The 18,373-nt window shown below is 39.8% G+C and overlaps 1 protein-coding gene across 1 annotated transcript; it reads left to right on the plus strand.

The window, feature by feature from the left end:
• The first annotated feature begins 1,860 nt into the window (after positions 1–1,860).
• On the plus strand, positions 1,861–13,583 carry gfap (glial fibrillary acidic protein). Its single transcript, XM_023299477.3, has 9 exons — positions 1,861–2,513; positions 4,979–5,039; positions 5,136–5,231; positions 5,308–5,469; positions 5,651–5,776; positions 8,686–8,906; positions 8,992–9,035; positions 11,480–11,562; positions 11,770–13,583. Exons 1-9 carry the CDS (start codon positions 1,993–1,995, stop codon positions 11,809–11,811), a joined length of 1,356 nt encoding a protein of 451 aa, XP_023155245.1. The 5' UTR covers positions 1,861–1,992; the 3' UTR covers positions 11,812–13,583.
• The last annotated feature ends 4,790 nt before the right edge of the window (positions 13,584–18,373 follow it).

Consider the following 18,373-nt stretch of genomic DNA (forward strand, 5'->3'; position numbering starts at 1 on the left):
TGCCTAAATTGGAAAAGAAAAAAATAAATCCAGAGTAAAGCACATGAACATGGTTTATGTAACTGTTAAGAATAATGTAGAGTATAGCCTGATAAAACAAAAAATGAAATAAAAGAGCTGAAAAACTGCCAGTGCTGGAGAGTATCTAAGTATATCTACTCAAGTACTGTACTACAGTGCAATTTTGAGGTACTTCTACTTCAATATTTACATTGTATGCAGTTTTATACTTTCACTCCACCACATTTAGAGGAAAATATTGTTTCTTTATTTAACCAAAAAATGTTATCTGTTGATGTATTTTGCAATATTTGTCCTTTTTCTTATAACCTTTCACTACTCCTGTCATTTTTTGACTGTTTTTTGTGTCAAAAGACTCTGATGCCGTCATTCCTCTTGCTTTTAAGGAATATTCTCTTGCAGAAAGAAATCAGTAGCTAATGATGAACTCCACAAATCACGTCCTCTTCAAAGAGAAGCCAGGAAAGGATCAGCTGAGGTGCTGTAATGTTTCCAGCGTCGTCAAGGTAATGGGTGAAAATGTCTCTGAAACGCCGCCTCTGTTCATCCTCCTGGAGTTCAGATTAGGTCGGCTCCTCATCTCCACCATCCATCTGCCTCTGGAAGCAGCAAGACGTCCAATAACCAGAACACAGCAAACACTTCAGACTCACAGAGTCTCTATCCTCTGTGTTTTCTGCTTTTAATAAAAGTGTGCATGTTCTCCTGCAGTATCATGGTCGAATAAATGTAGATGCAATGAAAAGTTAGTGACATTTTGCCAAAATTACAGTTAAAAAAAAAAAAACACATTTCACTGTCAAGGTCGCTTTTCACATCATTTAATGTCTTTCATGAATGAAGTTAAGATATTTTTAGAATGTTAATGCCTTGCTAAGTGTCAAAATAGTGCATATTGGTAAGTCTTATTGTAATCTTTAGTTTCTTCTGCTTTTTTCTTTTAGACAAATGCAGTCAAAATGACACTTAAATACACAAAATGTTCTTAAAGAGGATTTAGAAATTTATGTCAACCATGAACATCAACATTCGGGTTTGAACCCAGCTGCACATGCGTCTCGCTCCCCCTTATTTTTATGCCAATACTGTCCATATTAAACACCTAAAATGCCCCTGAAATGCTTAACTTTAATGTAATATGGCGTAGTTCCCTAGAAATGTGTTTTATATCATCTGTTTGTTGTTATTTTTAAGCAGAACTCACCTGCGGAACTCTCTGAACCTAATTTTGTGATAAATTATTCCCTTTAGAGCAGGTGTTTGGTGGATAATTTCAGACAGTTATGTCCTTGTTATGTAACTGTGCCCTAAACTGTGATCCAAAGAGGAGAGACAACAGCTCAGAGGTTCTGTCCTACATGCTGTTTATCTCCTCACACACTGGAGCCCAAAGTGCAATTCAACTGAATGCTACGGGCTTAAAAGATGGACCTTTCTGATATGCATTTGCTCTACCACCACATCTGCTTCATCTGCCAGTCTGCAGTTGTGTTTTCTGATTTCAGAGTGACGAGCTCTTCCCAGCATTCCCTTTGTCTGATCTGTTTCTGTTTTTGTCAGAGTGCATGTGTGGTCAGGTTGAATTGGTGGCCAGACCCTGTCACACAAATTCCTTTTCATTCAGCTGGAGCAGAAAGAAAGCGAGAAAGACAAAAAGGGGGTGAAAGTAAGAGTGAGAGAGAGTGAGTCAGAGGCCGGGGGAGAAGGGGAGGAGAGGAGGGGGAGAGGAGAGGAGGGGGAGAAAGCCAAGAGACATTTGTAGTTGAGTGGACGAGCACAGACAATCCCTGGCACACAGCTTTCTGAGTGTCATGTAAACCACCCCTTCGCTCTCCCTTTTTTGTCCCATTCACCGGCTGCCACCCTCCGTCCCCCTGCCCCACCCTGTGGCCTCTCTGCCTCGGACTTGGGGGGGTTTGGCTGCCCCTATAAAAGCTCTGTTTGTGCCCTGAGAGAGCTTCATTCCCCATCATGGAGAGTCAGAGAGTCCAGTCCTCCTACAGAAAGCGTTTCGGGCCCCAGGGCTCCGGCAGCACCGCAGTCCGAGTCGGTGGCCTTTCTTCCAGCCGCTTCTCCTGGCATGGCACCCCCCGCAACCTCACCCACTCCAGCCCCATATCCCGGATCTCCATGGGCTCCGCCAGCACGGCCCTGCTGCTGGGGAGCCCCGCCGACCGGCTGGACTTCTCAGCCGACTCCCTGATGAAGGCCCAGTTCAAGGAAATTCGCACCAACGAGAAGATGGAGATGATGGGCCTGAACGACCGCTTCGCCAGTTACATCGAGAAGGTGCGCCTGCTGGAGCAGCAGAACAAGGTGCTGGTGGCGGAGCTGAACCAGCTGAAGGGGAAGGAGCCCAGCCACCTGGGGGACATCTACCAGGAGGAGATGAGGGAGCTGAGGAGGCAGGTGGACGGTCTTACTGCTGGGAAGGCTCGGCTGGAGATCGAGAGGGACAACCTGGCTGCAGACCTGGCCACGCTGAAGCAGAGGTACTCTCTAAAAAAAACAACTCAGCAACACCAAAACATGGCAGTTTGCACCAATCTTTTGGAGTCATTACAACATCCAAACTACAGTGTGTTCCACTAATGATTGGTAGCATAAACAACAACAAAAACAAGTCTTTAGGTTGGTACTACATAAAAATGTAATTGTTCCAACTGCTGTTTCCTTGTTATTTAAAGCGATTTTTCTAGTTTTATGTACTTTATTCTTCAGTTGGTAAATTTAAGGGGCTCCATTGTTAAGTAGGTAGGAAAGGGAACTTGAAATTTTGACCTCGAGGTAAAGAAAAAATAATTCATTAGCCAATTTTATTAAGTTTCCTCTATGGGATTTAGTTTTTAAATCAAATAATAGAATTTTGAGTTTAATTCCACGAAATATTAAGTTGATGCAATTACCAACATTATTATGTCAACCCAGCCCATAAAAATGATGTTTGCAACTTAAAGGTTTGATGTAAATCTTTAAAAATCATTAGAAATGTTTGCTTGCAACATGTTTTTAATTAGATGCTGGCAGCAGGTTCCATCTATTACATTGAGTGTAGGAGGAAACTGGGCGGGACTCCTGTTGGTGGATGATCTCACAGTCCTGCCACCCCTTTGTGTCTTTTGTTTACTCTTTGTCAGGATTTTTAGGATTTCTATATATATAAATTGCAAGAAATTCTGTCATTTTAGTTGCTTGAATTGACATTTACAGCTATAATTTGCTGAAACAGTCAGAATTTATATTGTTATCAATCCAATCTACAGAAATCTACTATAAACTGACTAATAAAGTGAATTAAGAAAAGGGAGCAGGAGGAGCAAGAAACTCTTCTATATTCATTATACACCGAATTTCACTTTAAGTTAGTGCCCAAGACTATTTGGATTCTTGTCTTTTTCTTATTCTTTTAAGTCATTCAGAATACATCCGATGCACAAAATGTAAGTGCACTATCAAAGTTTGCACATAAATGTGTAGACAACAGCTTTTGCTTAACTTATCTTTGGTTTAGTGCTGCTGGTTGCTTTGGGTTTCCAGCAGCACAAAAACAGATTCACTTGGACTAGATTTTATGTATCTTGGCACAAAATAAGTCAGATTCTTTGCATAGGTGAAAGTTCTTTTTTTCCACTTTTCTTTTTTTTTAAATTACAGATGCATTTATATGCAGATCTGGTTTTGTTTGTCATTCGTTGGAATGCAGACCGCTGTGCTCTGCCCGAGCTTTACTCCTGGATCCCTCTTTACAAACTTGATCCTGACTGAACCCCTCGTCGCCATTGAGCGAGTGCGGAGGAATGAGGCGAACACAATGGCAGCGCTCCACAAAAGGGGAGCAGACAGCCGGGCAGATGTTCTCTTGTCCCCCGTTACTCCAAAAAATACTGATTCACTGCCGTCACATATCCCGCTTTTTTGCACACGTGGTTTGAATCTATAATTTAATTGTAGTCTTGAGAATGATTGAAGGTCTTGGAGGGTGGACAGGCCTACTTTAAACTCCTCTGATTGTCGCCCAGCTGCTGGTCTGAAAGAACACAGGGTGAATAGCGATAGTCGTGGCTGAGAAGGTCAGAGGTCGCCTTTGTGATTCCTGCTGCTCTCCTAGAAGCACTTTTATTCAGCAAACTCTGCGTGAAGCTGTACAGATGTTACCCCAAGTCTGAGCATTTGTGATTCCACGTCTGTATGTGAGTGCAGAGCAGATGGATTGCAGGGTGGTGTTTGTCTGTCTGTGCTTACATGAATCTTTTTTTTATGCCTGTGTGTGAGTGAACTCCATCCCGTGGGAAAGGCCTCTGGCTGTTAGATTGGAGTGAATGTGTAATGATGCGTAAGTCGCCCTTTCAGCTGAGCCCCGCTCATCCTCTGCAGCACAGGGAGCTCACAGCAACAGTCTGAGCAAAATGTTTCAGATATGTTTTCAGAGCTCACAGTTTGAGTCCCGATTATGTGGAAGAGTCTCACTTGAATTGCAGAAAACTGTGGGCTTGTTCCTGCCTGAAATGAGTTAAAACTTCAAAAAATATAAAATCATAAAACAAAAAAACATTAAAAAACTGTGGATGAAGCAATTATGAAGGTTAATAGAGCAGATGCACTGAAACAAGTATGTTTTGAGGGTTTTTTCTTGAATAGTTGAGAGGAAATCAATTATTGTACCATTCTACCTTTTTTACTTTTCTAATACTCTGTTATTGTAAATACCAACAACTTTTGCACCTATATCTGTCATGTTCTTTTGTATATTGAGTCCTTCTCTTGAATCTATCTATCTATCTATCTATCTATCTATCTATCTATCTATCTATCTATCTATCTATCTATCTATCTATCTATCTATCTATCTATCTATCTATCTATCTATCTATCTATCTATCTATCTATCTATCTATCTTTGCTTTTGCTAGTGATCGTTGATAAATAACTTTAATTTCAAGCCTTTTCTCCTTATTAGATTGCAAGACGAGATTTCCCTCCGGCAGGATGCAGAGAACAACTTGAACGGCTTCAGACAGGTGATTCTGCTTCCTAAAACCACAAGCTAAATAATTTAGGTATTCAATATGTCTGGCTGTCTGATCTCATCCCTCTGTGTGCCTCGTTCTTTGCAGGATGTGGATGAAGCGGCTCTAAATCGCGTCCAGTTAGAGAGGAAGATCGAAGCCCTGCAGGATGAGATAAACTTCCTAAAAAAGATCCATGAGGAAGTGAGAGTAAAAATTTAAAGCAGGAGGGGAAACATGACAAATATTGAGGCAACTCTAAGTATGATTTTCTTTTCAGGAGCAGCGTGAGTTGCAGGAGCAGATCCTGGCCCAGCAGGTCCACGTTGACCTGGATGTGTCCAAACCGGATCTGACTGCTGCTCTGAGAGACATCAGAGTCCAGTATGAAAGCATGGCCTCTTCGAACATGCAGGAGACGGAGGAATGGTACCGGTCCAAGGTCAGAACATGCCGATTTCAGTTTTATGAAACATGCAGGTCTGAGTAGCAGAATGTTACAGAGCAAAATGACATTAGATGATTTTACTGTGCGTTCACAAATATATAAAGATGAATAAACAAGAAAGTGGGCTTGTTCCTACTGGTAAACTTAACAAGCTGTTGTATGTGTTCGTGCACAGTTTGCTGACCTGACAGATGCAGCGAATCGAAACGCAGAAGCCCTTCGACAGGCCAAGCAGGAGGCCAACGAATATCGCCGTCAGATCCAAGTGGTGACCTGCGACCTGGAGGCTCTACGAGGAACAGTGAGTCCACTAAAACACAGAAGGCACCATGTGAAAACTTGTTAATTTATCAGCTAAAAATCAGAAAACAGTCCTTGTTGTCTCTCTGTGTCTTCAGTCAACCCAGTTGGTTATATATTCTATAAGGAACCTTAAACCTGAACTGATTTTAAAATGACATTTCGACTCTCACTGCACTCAGAAACCTTTAGGATACTGCAGTTTTGCCTGGTTGGATGTGTGTTTTAGCACAACTCTGCAACTGAAGCGCTGACTTTCTGCTTTAAAGGACCAGAGTGTAGAATTTTTGAGGATCTATTAGCAGGAATTCAAATTAGTATAAAATCTCCTGTACTTATGAATCGCTCCATTTTTGGGAGCTTAGTATGAGATTTTCATATCCACATGACAGATAACTTTTCCACAAAGGCTGCCATGTGTCTACAGTAGCCCAGAATGGACAAACAGTACAATGGCTCTAGAGAGAGTTTTTACACTGAATTGATAGCTTGAATCTTGCAGTACTATAGCACCAATAATCAATATTCAGTATTCATTAGTGTGGTGCCGTAGTAACGTAGTCGGTAATTTGGCCGACCAAACCTGATAAGGTTGTAGAAGGCGCAATTTTGGAAGTAGACCTGGCAGCTGATGGCTACCTGTTGTGGTCTTTGGGTTTTGGTTCCGTTTACTTCCTCTTCTATTTTGAAAACCACTTTCCTCCTCTGTTACTTGTGTTTTTACTTCTCCCTTTTGTCTGGGTTTCCCTCCCTTTTCAGTTGCCCTTATTCATTTCACCTGTGTCTTGTCTCCCTAATGAGATTTCTGTGCATATATAGACCTGTGTCTTCCTTTGTCAGTCCATCCCACATGTTGGAAAATGTGCTACACAGTTGTTGTTTTGTATAGAGGGATTTACATCCCCTACAAAGGGAACAGTGTTATTATCTGTTCTTTTACACATCTTAACATGACTTTGCTCTCTTCTGCCTTTTCTGCTGCTAAACCAGTTTCTTACTTGTTTCTGGACCTTGAGTCTGGTCTTCTACAAATTAAACACCTATTCAGGCCATGAATGAGGTCATGTGACTGACTTGACCAGTCAGAAACATTCAACTATTTTACCTTTGGTTTGGAATTTCGGTCAGACTATTGTGATGAGTTGTCTTTTCTTTTTTTTCTTTTCTTTTGAGGCAATCTTGCATTTGTCTCTCAAAAAATCACACACTTTACAGGACAGATAACTAAACAGTAATAATGTTCCTGGCTAACTCAGCAAGCATCAGTTTTCACCATAGTGCTGAGCAAAACCTCAGCTATTTAAACACAATCTTACTCAATTGCAACTTCAACTGAGGTTTGGTGACAACAAAAACTAGCTTAATGATAATTGGTATGATTTCTGCTGCAAAAATGACCATGCTGCGCTATTTATTATTTAGTTAGCAAAACAGCACACAAGAAAACAAAATTATGTCATTTGGTTAATGATTAATTACTGTACCCGTAATGTAGCATCACTATTTTACACTGTTTTACCAAATGGATGTCAACACCCTTGAAGATAGTTTTAACCCAACTACCGTTTTTTCTTCTTTTCAAATAGACACAGTTGTAAGAATAGTAGCCATAGGCATGCAGATTTAAGAGAGGACAACAGCAATTATATAGCACCTATAATGCAGTGCTGAGATTTCTCCCCTGAAAGTTTCTCCACCATGAACATCTTGAGTCACCACTGACCTGGCAGCTTCACAACCATTCACACCTCCAGACATGTTAGTCTTCAGTGTACAGTAAGCTATTTGCCATGGGAGTTCTGAGTAACTGCACACATCTGAGACTATCCATCAGTCGGTTAGAACTAAAGGAGCTTCTTGAAGAAGAAAACATCTTCGAGACCAAAACGTACAAAACCTCATAAAAGCTTTTAAAGAAGACACGAAAAACATTAGTAAAGACTGTGGCACTTTAAAAAGAAAAATCACAGAGCATCCAAGAAAGAACAGAGTTTTATGCAAATGCTTGTCTGTACTAGTATGTTTTTTTGAAGCCTTGTTTGGAGCTTGTTTCCTATCATTTGGATCAAAACAGTGAAAGCACAATCCCTCGTTGTTTTTAACCTGCACCATAAGATGTTTAACAGTAGCTGAAATTAGTGATTGGTAATGATTAGTTTGAGGCTCAAAATTTCCTTAAAACTGAAAGTAAACTGAAATTAAGTAAAAATCAATTGAAAATTAAGTATTTGATGTGAAAGATTTCATTGATGCTGAAATTAAGCTGAAATTAAACTGAAATTAGGCTGAAAAAATTTATAAATTAAGCATAAATTAAATGTGAATTAAGTGTAAATTTAGCATTTGATGCTCAAAATTTCCTTGAAAGTGAAATGAAACTGAAATGAAACCAAAATTTAGGATGAAATTAAACAGCAATTAAGTGGAAATTAAACAGAAGTTAAGTCTTTGATGCACGCTTAACTTCTGTGAAACTGAGATTATGCTGATATTAAGCTTAAATTTTGTTGAAATGAAGCTAAAATCAAGCAGAAATTAAGTGTTTGATGTTATCAATTTACTTGAAGCTGAAATGAAGCTGAGAATAAGCTCAAATTTAGTGGGAATTAAGCAGAAAATAAGTGTTTGATGCTAAAAATGTCCTTGAAGCTGAAATTAAGTATGTGATGCTCAAAATGTCCTGGACGAAGACCATCCCATCCAATGTTAAAACAAAATGCAGGCTGATGATAGTAGAAGTAACTTCCAGAGTAGCTGTAGAAGCAGCAGACAGAGATAAATGTGTTGGCAGCAGTTTTCCTTTAAAACTAATGTGAGCAGAGCATTAGGTGAGACTTCAGTTAACTAATATCAGATGCTGGTGTCTTCAGCAGCAGAGTTCATCATGCTCTCTTCTCTCTCCTCCTTCAGAACGAGTCTCTGGAACGCCAGCTGCGAGAGATGGAGGACCGCTGCGCCATGGAAACGGCCGGTTACCAGGATACAGTGAGAAGCCTGGAGGAGGAGATCCAGGCGCTGAAAGAGGAGATGGCGAGACACCTGCAGGAGTACCAGGACCTCCTCAACGTCAAACTGGCTCTGGACATTGAGATCGCCACCTACAGGAAGCTACTGGAGGGAGAGGAGAGCAGGTGAGAGTTTGAACAAATGATTGCATCTGACATTAGTGACAAATCAAGTGTATGTAATATTGATTTTTCTTCTCTTTTCCTGCAGGATCACCATTCCAGTCCAGAGCTTTTCCAACCTGCAGTTTAGAGGTCAGCATCAAACTCCTTCTCTTAGATGATTTAGCTGGTTTTGCTTTTAGGATCTGTGAATCTCATAAGATAAATTAGATTTTTGTTGGTAGAAATGAATTTTTCATCTGATTATGGCTGGTAAGAAGTGAAAAAATGTCTTATATTTTGAAGACTGTGAATATATCCAAGAAGGAAGTCAGACTTATTTGTTGTGCACATATTTAAAGAACAAATGTAGACCAAAGGGCTGTACAGTATTTTAGGAACATAAACATAAAATTGACCAAACAGATCAACAGATAGAAAATACTAAATAAGTTTCTGATATACTAAAAACCTAAGTAAAGACTTGCAGTAGTCAAGTGTAGATTAAATAAAAACTTGAATGACTATACTTGCAGATCTCTTAACCCCTTGATGCCTATTGTCATGAATTTCCAACATACTGCTTTCACTCAGACTGCAGCCGAGATAGCGTATCCATTCCCCCAGTGCCGGTTTGTGCATATTCAATACATACCTCGTAACCTTTGGCAAGCACTGGTTTCTCAAGGACTGGTCGGAGTGGGACCTAATTGTTATATATCTGTTATTATTATTATATACTTGTTCTATGTGTAATAGATAAATTAACAATTTCCACTTATTTTAGCATCAGCTGGAAAGCAAAAACACACAAAAAATGCTTTTTATTTAATGTTAAATTCAGGCGTCAAGGGGTTCAAGATGGGACGAGTTTAATTCTTGAAGTACCTCCCGGTTGAAACAAACTGACTTTAACAACTGAACAAATTTGTTGTTGGGTTTTAAGGGTCAGGAGCCCTGACAACGTCTGAAAATCTTTAGTTTTTCAAACACTGACATGATTTTTTGACACTGTTACAACCCCGGCTCGGGGGGGGAAAGGGAAGCAACATAAACAGTTGTGGATGGTAAAAAAAAATCAAATTATTTATTACAGAAAAGGTTGAACAGAAAATGTGCAAAATACTATACAAACTGAGGCAGAACTGAGGAAGAGGGCTGGTGGGTGCTGCTCAAATCAAAGAAAACATCAAAACACAAAAAGAGTTCTCATAAGGAGAACTTAACGCTACCATCGCGGTGGACAAAAGAAAAACGGAACAAAAAGGCTCACTAAAGAGGAACTGGCAAAACAAAACTTACACAGGAGTCAGCACCCCTAATCCTGGTGAAACCTAAACAGGAGGAACTACCTGGAATGAAGTGAGGCTGTATCAGTTTTTAATTCTAGCCCTCGCCCAATTCCTAGCACACACAGACAATCTTGCCTCGACCACACAGTAACACAAAACGGCACGCTGGGAGTCAGCTGCCCCGTTCAGTGGAACTGCCAACTCTTTTAAAGGAGTTGGCAGTTTTCGGTTGGACAGCCTGGTAAGCGCCGCACCAATCACTGGGACTCCCGGCCGCAGCCACGCCTCTGTGGTCACGGTCCAACCAGGGAGTGGGGATCACACAGCCCTATTTGCATAAGCCACAATATTTAGTTAACACACACACCCGGGGTAGGAGGCGCTGGCCGTAACAGACACAAAAATGCACAGTTGCAGCAATTCATTTTTTTCACCTTTCAGTAGCCACACAATGAAGTGATGAAGTACATCATTGCGTCGCTACACCATGGAGACATTTCACTTATTATCTTTCTTTTCACAGGTGGGTTTCTGACTCCAAGTCAAGGATCCTCTGTCACAGATGAACCTTTAACAAATCTTGGAAAAAGGTCCTTGTCTGCTGAATTATGTGTACAGAGAGCAAACAACTACTGGCACAAGGTTTAGATTGGGGTGGAATCAGGCTGAGAGAAGTTTGGACACCAACATCTCACAAATCTTCCTAATAAGATGATCCTGACCAGCTCAGTGTTCCACCCCAGTTGCTCAACCATCATTCAGTTCTTGTTGTTGAGGGATGTCCTGGTTAATGCATCATCTTCAGCGTCTTCCTGACTTATTCTAAACCTCTTGTCCCACTCATAGACACATGTACAGAACATTATTTACACATCCTTAAGCTTTGGAAGGGTTACTGCTGGAGTTTTCCCCAATTAAGCCAAGAACTCAATGTAACTCAAACTTCATTCTGTGACAAAGGACACTGGACTGGAGCTAGAAACCCACTTGTGAAAAGAAAGATAATAGGTTATTTGAAGTGTTTCTTTTTTTCTGCAGTGTTCAGATCCTTATGATGTACTTCATTACTGTGTGGCTGCTGACTCGTGATCAGCAACCGCTGTTAGATTTCTTTTTTGTCACATCTTGTATTGTAATCAGAAAATGGGAATTTGGTAGAAGATAAGAAGGTTACTTATCTTACAAGCAATCTTCCTCTGTAGTCATATTGTTCGTATTTTGTGTATATTAAAGGCTGAGGAAAACGTATTTTGCATTTTTGTGCTGCACTAAACATCCCCTCTTTCTCCTTCATTTATTGCTTAGAGACTAATCTGGACACCAAAACCCCAGAGGCCCATGTGAAGAGGAGCATCTTGGTCCGGACTGTGGAGACCAGAGACGGGGAGGTTTGTGCATTAACACCTCCAGTAGAAATCTGAAGCAGGATAATCTGCACATTGCACCTCTCAGTCATTCCCTCTGGAGGGCAATGTTGAACCCTCCTGCAGGTTTTCACACTGTGCACACCTGATGCCTCCAGCAACTAACACAAACCCCCAACAGAGATGTGCGCTTTTTTTTCTATTTTTAACTGTGATCTCTTCTCTTTTCAGATCATTAAGGAATCAACCACTGAACACAAAGACCTTCCTTGAAGTTTTAAGAGCAGCTCTCCTCAATGGCGATGCGGGGATTCAGATTTTATTGCATTTTTTGTTTTCTCTCTTCTTTTTATGGTTGTCAGACCCCAAAGCTACCCATCAGATTCATCCTATCATTATGTTTTTCTCTCCATTTATCATCACCTGCTGGCTAATTGTGACATAATTGTCAAACACACTTAAAATTTCTGCCAAAAACACCCCAGTTTAGCTTTTTGTACAGCTAAATAGCCTAAAGAACTACTAGAAATTACTGGTAACCTGTTTGTATCTTAACTTGAGTTGTCAGACCAGATTTTTTTTTAGCACTGATTCCGATTAGCTGCCATAGAAGAGGCCTTGAAATGTAGTGATCGTGTTCAACTAATATGTAGCGTGGTGGAGGTTGGCGTGTGGTTATGTGTATGTGAAATGTGGTGTACAGGAGGGAGTCTGCAGGCATCGGAATTGGATTTCGGTCAGAAATAGGAGATTTGTGCATGTTACAGCAGCTTTTGGCAGATCGACAAGTGAATCTGAGCTGATTTTTAACCCTTTGTCTTCCTTTGTTGTAGCTGTTGACACATGTGCACAGGTGTTTTCAGTCAGACTCAGCTGTTGGAAGAAGAATTCCTAATATCATTAAACTTTATATATTGATATTACAGTTTTATTTTTTACCTTAACTTCACCGAGTCGCCAGAACAAACCTGTCATTGATGCCAAACCAGGAAGAACATTTCAAAAAACAATCTGTGCAACATATAACATCCAGTCAGGTGCAACGTGTGATTATTTTAACAGCAGATGAATACAACTAAAATAAGCCTAACACACCCAGAGCTGATTGGCGACTTTTTTCCTTTTTTTTTTTTTTAACATAAAAATGCAGTTTCACAAAAAAATTCCAGCAATTTTCTTCACTTTACCCTTCAGCAATATGTGATTTCTCTCCCAATAATGGCACCAATTGCTGATTCTGTGATTGTGTCGCAGTTGACTTGTGCTGTGTTTCCATGTGCATGCACCCTGCAAAAAGTTGAAATTGTCCTCTGGTCAGCTAAACGAAGCGAAAACAAATGCATAGTAAGTCTGCAGGGTCTTCAGAGTTTCCTCCATCACTTCACCTCCATCCTGTGTCTGTAGAACACAGCCTGATAAAGATCCTAATGTTTGACACTGGGATGTGTCAGCTTCTCTAACAGAGATGACAGGGACAGACAGAGCCAGGTTGATGGAGTGGAAGCTGATGCAGCCTTTGCCCTCCGGCCTCCATCTCCTCCAGAAGCCACTTTCTGTAGCAGCGAAGAGAGACACTGGAGCGCTGTGGTGACTTCCAACCAAATCCCACTGCACTGCGCTGCTTTGTTCAGATGGGGAGGACATTGGAGTGACAAAGAGCCTGGAAAGATGGACGGACATCACGGCTCAAACGCTATAATCTAAACCCTCCCCTCCTCCTGACTTTTGCTGGAAGCCCCTCTTAGTGAAACTGTGCTGACAGGCAGTGCCGCTAATGAGAGCGCCGCTATGCTAAAGCTGGCTGAATCTGTGCTTGTCGCCAAGGACACCATGTGATTCGTGCCTCCCACCTTCTACCCTCACTCTTAACTCAACCCCAGTTTCTCTTTATAACACACAGCACTCTCTTCTATTCACTGTTGTCTTTTTTTTTCTTTTGAATGTCAATGTTAGATAGTATTTTGGGAAGATGTGAATATAACATTAGCTTTGACTACCTGCTCTGGTGTCATGTTAACATCAATAAAACCTTTTTGTTTGCTGGAGATGATCTTGTTTCGTTGATGCTAGTTCATTAGCTCCCTCGGCTCTGATTCAAATCTGACACGAACTGTTTCAGCTCTCATCTCTGTGAACTGACTGTTATATTTGCTGACAATCGGCTTCAGGGTGTTTGAGGCCTGACAGGAGGAGACGGACACTATTCATCACAGCTGATTGTTGCTGCCCTTCAGGCTGGCCGTGCTGCTCAGCAGATGGGTTCGCTTCATTTATCATCATGTTACTGTATATCCAGGCAGAGAGATCATTTGTGACCAAAAACAGTGCTGCTTGAGGTGCAGTAAATCCTCCGCCGGAGCACCTCAACACAAGTTTACAACAAGTCTGCTCCTTGCTTACTTCAGTTTGACTTGTTCAAGTGTTTAAAGGATAGATTTGCATCTCTAAGCATCATCCAGGTGTTAATATGCACAAAGAAATCGTATTTTCTTGATGGAATCATTCCCCTTGTTTATACTAACCATTAAGAGATGCTCTCCTGAAGTAGCTCACATTGGAAATGATGACGGACAAAATTCATAGCAGCCATTCTGTGCAAAAGTATGTTCCACAGTTTAATGTAGGTCAATCTGACAAATGACAAGCCAACAGTTTACTGCTACTGTTGATTCATGGCAGCTCAGCACATAAACACTGTGCAGCAAAACACAGACAGGGAACTTTGTACGGAAGAGAATTTGGAAAGAGGCATGACTGCTGAAAACACAGATTAACCTTAGATGAACTGAGATTTTTACACAGAATGAGAGATCTGGATGTGATTCCCCATCACGTACACTCAAATCTCTTAACTCATAAGAGCTAGCATAATAAATTTATTTATATAGCAGCTTTCAAAAACAATTTAAGGTGATGCACAAAGCAAATGGGATAAGACCAAGCAGACAAAACACCAAATGTATATAAGAAACACAATAAAACTAATGAATTAACAGACAGGCTTATGAAGGTTTTCAGTAATGTTTTAAGAGAAAGCTAATCAATCACAAATATATGTTGGTCTAGGGCTGCAAATGCAAGTGATAAAATCTTAAAATAATTTTTTATAGTAGTGACAAGTGAAATTCAGCAAGAATTGGCCTAACGGTCACTTCTACTGTAACGAGTAAAAGCCAAGCAGCAGCCTTTAGAATAAATAAAACAATTGAACATTTCCCTTACTGAAAACAGAGTTAAGTGAATTACAGCAATAAAATCTAGAGGTGATGAATGACCTTCTCCAAGTCTAAAAGAGAAAGGAAAGATCTGACGTTGAGATCCGCCTGATCTTAGTGAAACAAGACAGTAAGACTTTTGTCACCTGAGAATTACCGGAGAGACACGAATCAAAAACCACTCTGAGATTCAGGACCTCTGACTTAATATGGGTAGCTAATGGGGCTAAACCAGGCGGTAAAATAATCAGTGTTGTTTTTAAAGTTAGAATGGTAATGGGCATTATATTTCCTGATAGTTTGTCCCAACTGTGGTAAATAAATTGAAACTGGTAAAGGACGCAGAATGGAGCCCTGTGGAACTCCACAGGTGGTTCTTAATGAAAATCCTCCACCAGTTTCTACTAAAGAGGATCTACTTGACAGGAAAGAAACAAACCATTGTAAACCCACATTACTAAAGAAGTTAGAATTAAATTAGGTCATTGGAAACCTCAACGACACCATCTCAGTGCTGTAGAAAGTGTGAAAATTCACTTGGAATCTGTTGAAGGTCTGATTTTCATTAATAAAAGCAACTTACAAGTGTGATATTCCCTTATCTTAAGAGTTATTTCAGTCTCTGATTATTTTTGGTCCCTTAACTGTAAAAATGACTAGAAGCTTCTCTCATTTGTTTGAGATTGAACTGACTGAATGAACACTTTATCAGGTGTTGTTGGCTGTAGTCAAGGTCCAGACTGTCCCTCTGTCTGAGGGTTCACACAGTGGTCCTGAGTTATCAGATATAGCATGAAAAATATTTCAAAGTTGGAGGCTCACACTATAGTCTAATATAAAAAGATTAAATGTCGCTTGATTCAAATATACATTCTATTGTTGCCTTAGATTAAAGAGAAGTCGACAAACAAAGCAGCTTGCCAAACTCATTAAATGTGGTTAGTCTGTTGTGCTTTTCCTTTTGTTTGTCTTGTATTTTTTCATCTGATACTTGCCTATTTATCAAGAAAGAAACGTTTTCAATCTGGTCAAAAAGACTCCTAAAATGCATCTAAAACATCGTCATTTGCCAAAGTAAACATTTGTGTAAATGAAGCTAGAAATGCTCATCATGACCCAACATGGAAGTCCTTGTGAGCTGACTAATGCCACATATGGGGATGAACATTGTTTTCATTTTCGCACCATGCTTCATTAGATAAACATGTTGTCCCACTGTTTTCTTTTCATTTTCCTCTTGGTAAGATGAGTGCTGTGTGTACTGAAGTGTGCCTCACTAACAGAGTGTGTACAGTACAGCGTGTATGCATTTTGCCAGCTCTTATCAGAGGACTGGAGGGTCTCAGATCTGCACTGAAGGCGACCCTGAGCTGAAGGAATTCCAAGCAGATAAAACTCTCAGGTCCTGACGTCTGGCTCTTTCCCATCCAGTCCTTTTCCATAGGTCCGGGAAGGACGAAAGAGATGTGCATTTTTAAGCGCATTATCTTTCGATAGAGGGTGTGAGGTGAGAACAGCTGTCATGTACGTATGTATCATGTATAGAAGACATGATATGAACACTTGTTATCCAATAGGTGTGCATTATAGGGCCATTCACACCCAACAGTTCCTTCTTTCTCTTTTTAATTCTATTAATACAGACGATAATCTGCAGCTTTCTGATAATTGGCTAATCTTTTATTTCCATTTCAACCAAAAAACTGTGCAACAATACCTTATTCAAGCTTCAAAACTAATAGGATTTGCTGCTTTTGTTTCTTTTATGTGACAACAAACTGAAGATATTTGGGGTTTCAACTGTTGTTCGATGTGAATGCTGTGTGGGGTGTCAGGAAAAGACTGAATGAAAACAAAAGCGAGCTTTAATAACCAGGCCGAGCACAAAAGATGAATCAAAACACAGGTAGCGGATGAAGGTTAATCCTAAAAGGTAACAAAAGCATGAAAAACTCAAGCAAGAAACTGAAGTAACACAGAAAGTCTTCAAAAAAATTAAATGTACAAACCAGCATGAGGAACACTGTCTTTTAAGAGTTTCAAACTGCTATAATTTTTTTTGAACAATTTACTGCTATTACATTTAATTATAGATTTAATATTGTAAAATGAAATATTATATCATATGATAAATTTTTATACAATAAAGCCAGAAAAATTAGACAAAATAGTATTAATTTGCGTCTTAACTGTAAAAACCTGTAAATGCTGTCATAACATTTTACAGCTAAATTACACTATTTTTTACTGCATTTAAATCAGAAAAAAATACTGATTTTTATCTGCTGTTATATGAAAGAAAAAATGCATATTGAAGACTTTAAAAAAGTACATACTTTTTCGTTATGTTACAGATTATCATTGCTTTGTTTAATCATAGAAAAAAATATTAATTTGCATGTTGACTATCTAAAAAAAACATGCTAAAATGTACATAATAGCCACATCAAGAATCTGTATCTTTACAAACAGTAATTAGTTCTTTTGCAATACGTGACTGTAAAATTAAACTGTTTAACTGTATTTAAATCAGCTAAAATATCATTCATTTACAGATGTTTGATGTTACTGTTACAAATTTTAACAGTTTTTAAAAGAATGTTTTTATTAACATTATTTTTTACAGTGCAGGAAGAACTCAGCCAGGTAAATAGGCAAGTGAACAAACAAATTGTGGAAGGATGGAAACACACGGCTGAATACACTGAGATGATTGGAAACAGGTGGAAACAATCAGTGAATTACAAGGAGACAGAGACGGTGAGTTAAACAACAACTAAGACACACAAGAAAAGTGTGCAAACCAAAGACCATGACAAAGAAAATAATTTGATGATTTATGAAAATGATCAGCAGATGAACCTACACTAATAATAATAATTAGAATGTTGGTTCCACCTGTTTGAAAGACATGTGGGATGTGCCAGAAATCATTGAAGTAAACAAAGTATTTGTGGATTAAAAACTGGATGCACATCTAGGCTAAAGCTTTTCAGCAGCTTGTCTATATTCTTCAAGGGTTGCTTGAAGAACATAGACATCTCCTCTGGTGTGGCCACCGTTGCTCTTTGTGTCTCGCTGCCCTCTTCATCTCACATTCCTGTCTTACTTGGATCTCACACCAAAGGGTCACGGGAAGGCATGTGTGCTCCTCAGTTAATTTTAGCCGTCATTTCATCGAGACCACTGGGATGAAACGCAGAGCAACAACCTCCAGCCCGTCCCTCTGATCTCCGAACACCTTTGACTGCCTGTATCACCGAACACATGCTCCCAACAGCTGCTTTCCTCCAGACAAAGTGAGAAGATGACTCCTGAGTTGTCCAGGTCAACCAGTCTTGTCTTGTGATGGGATTTAGGCTTGAATTTCTGGTGATTTTTGCACGTTGAAGAACCAAACGACACTGCAAGAGATGTTGCCATTAATGGCTTTAGAATTAAAGGATATAAATGATTCTTGCCTGTTCTGGTGGAGAGAATATACAACGATCAGCTGATAAAAAGAAGAAAACCTTTAAATGGCACTGAGTGATAAATATTTTTCAGCTCGGCTGGTCAATGAAACTCCTTTGTGGCAGCTACATCCAAACAAAACTAACAACGTGCAGTATGTGAGTGTG

Source organism: Amphiprion ocellaris, chromosome 19 (genome assembly GCF_022539595.1).
Source record: "Amphiprion ocellaris isolate individual 3 ecotype Okinawa chromosome 19, ASM2253959v1, whole genome shotgun sequence".
Lineage (NCBI taxonomy): Eukaryota > Metazoa > Chordata > Actinopteri > Pomacentridae > Amphiprion > Amphiprion ocellaris.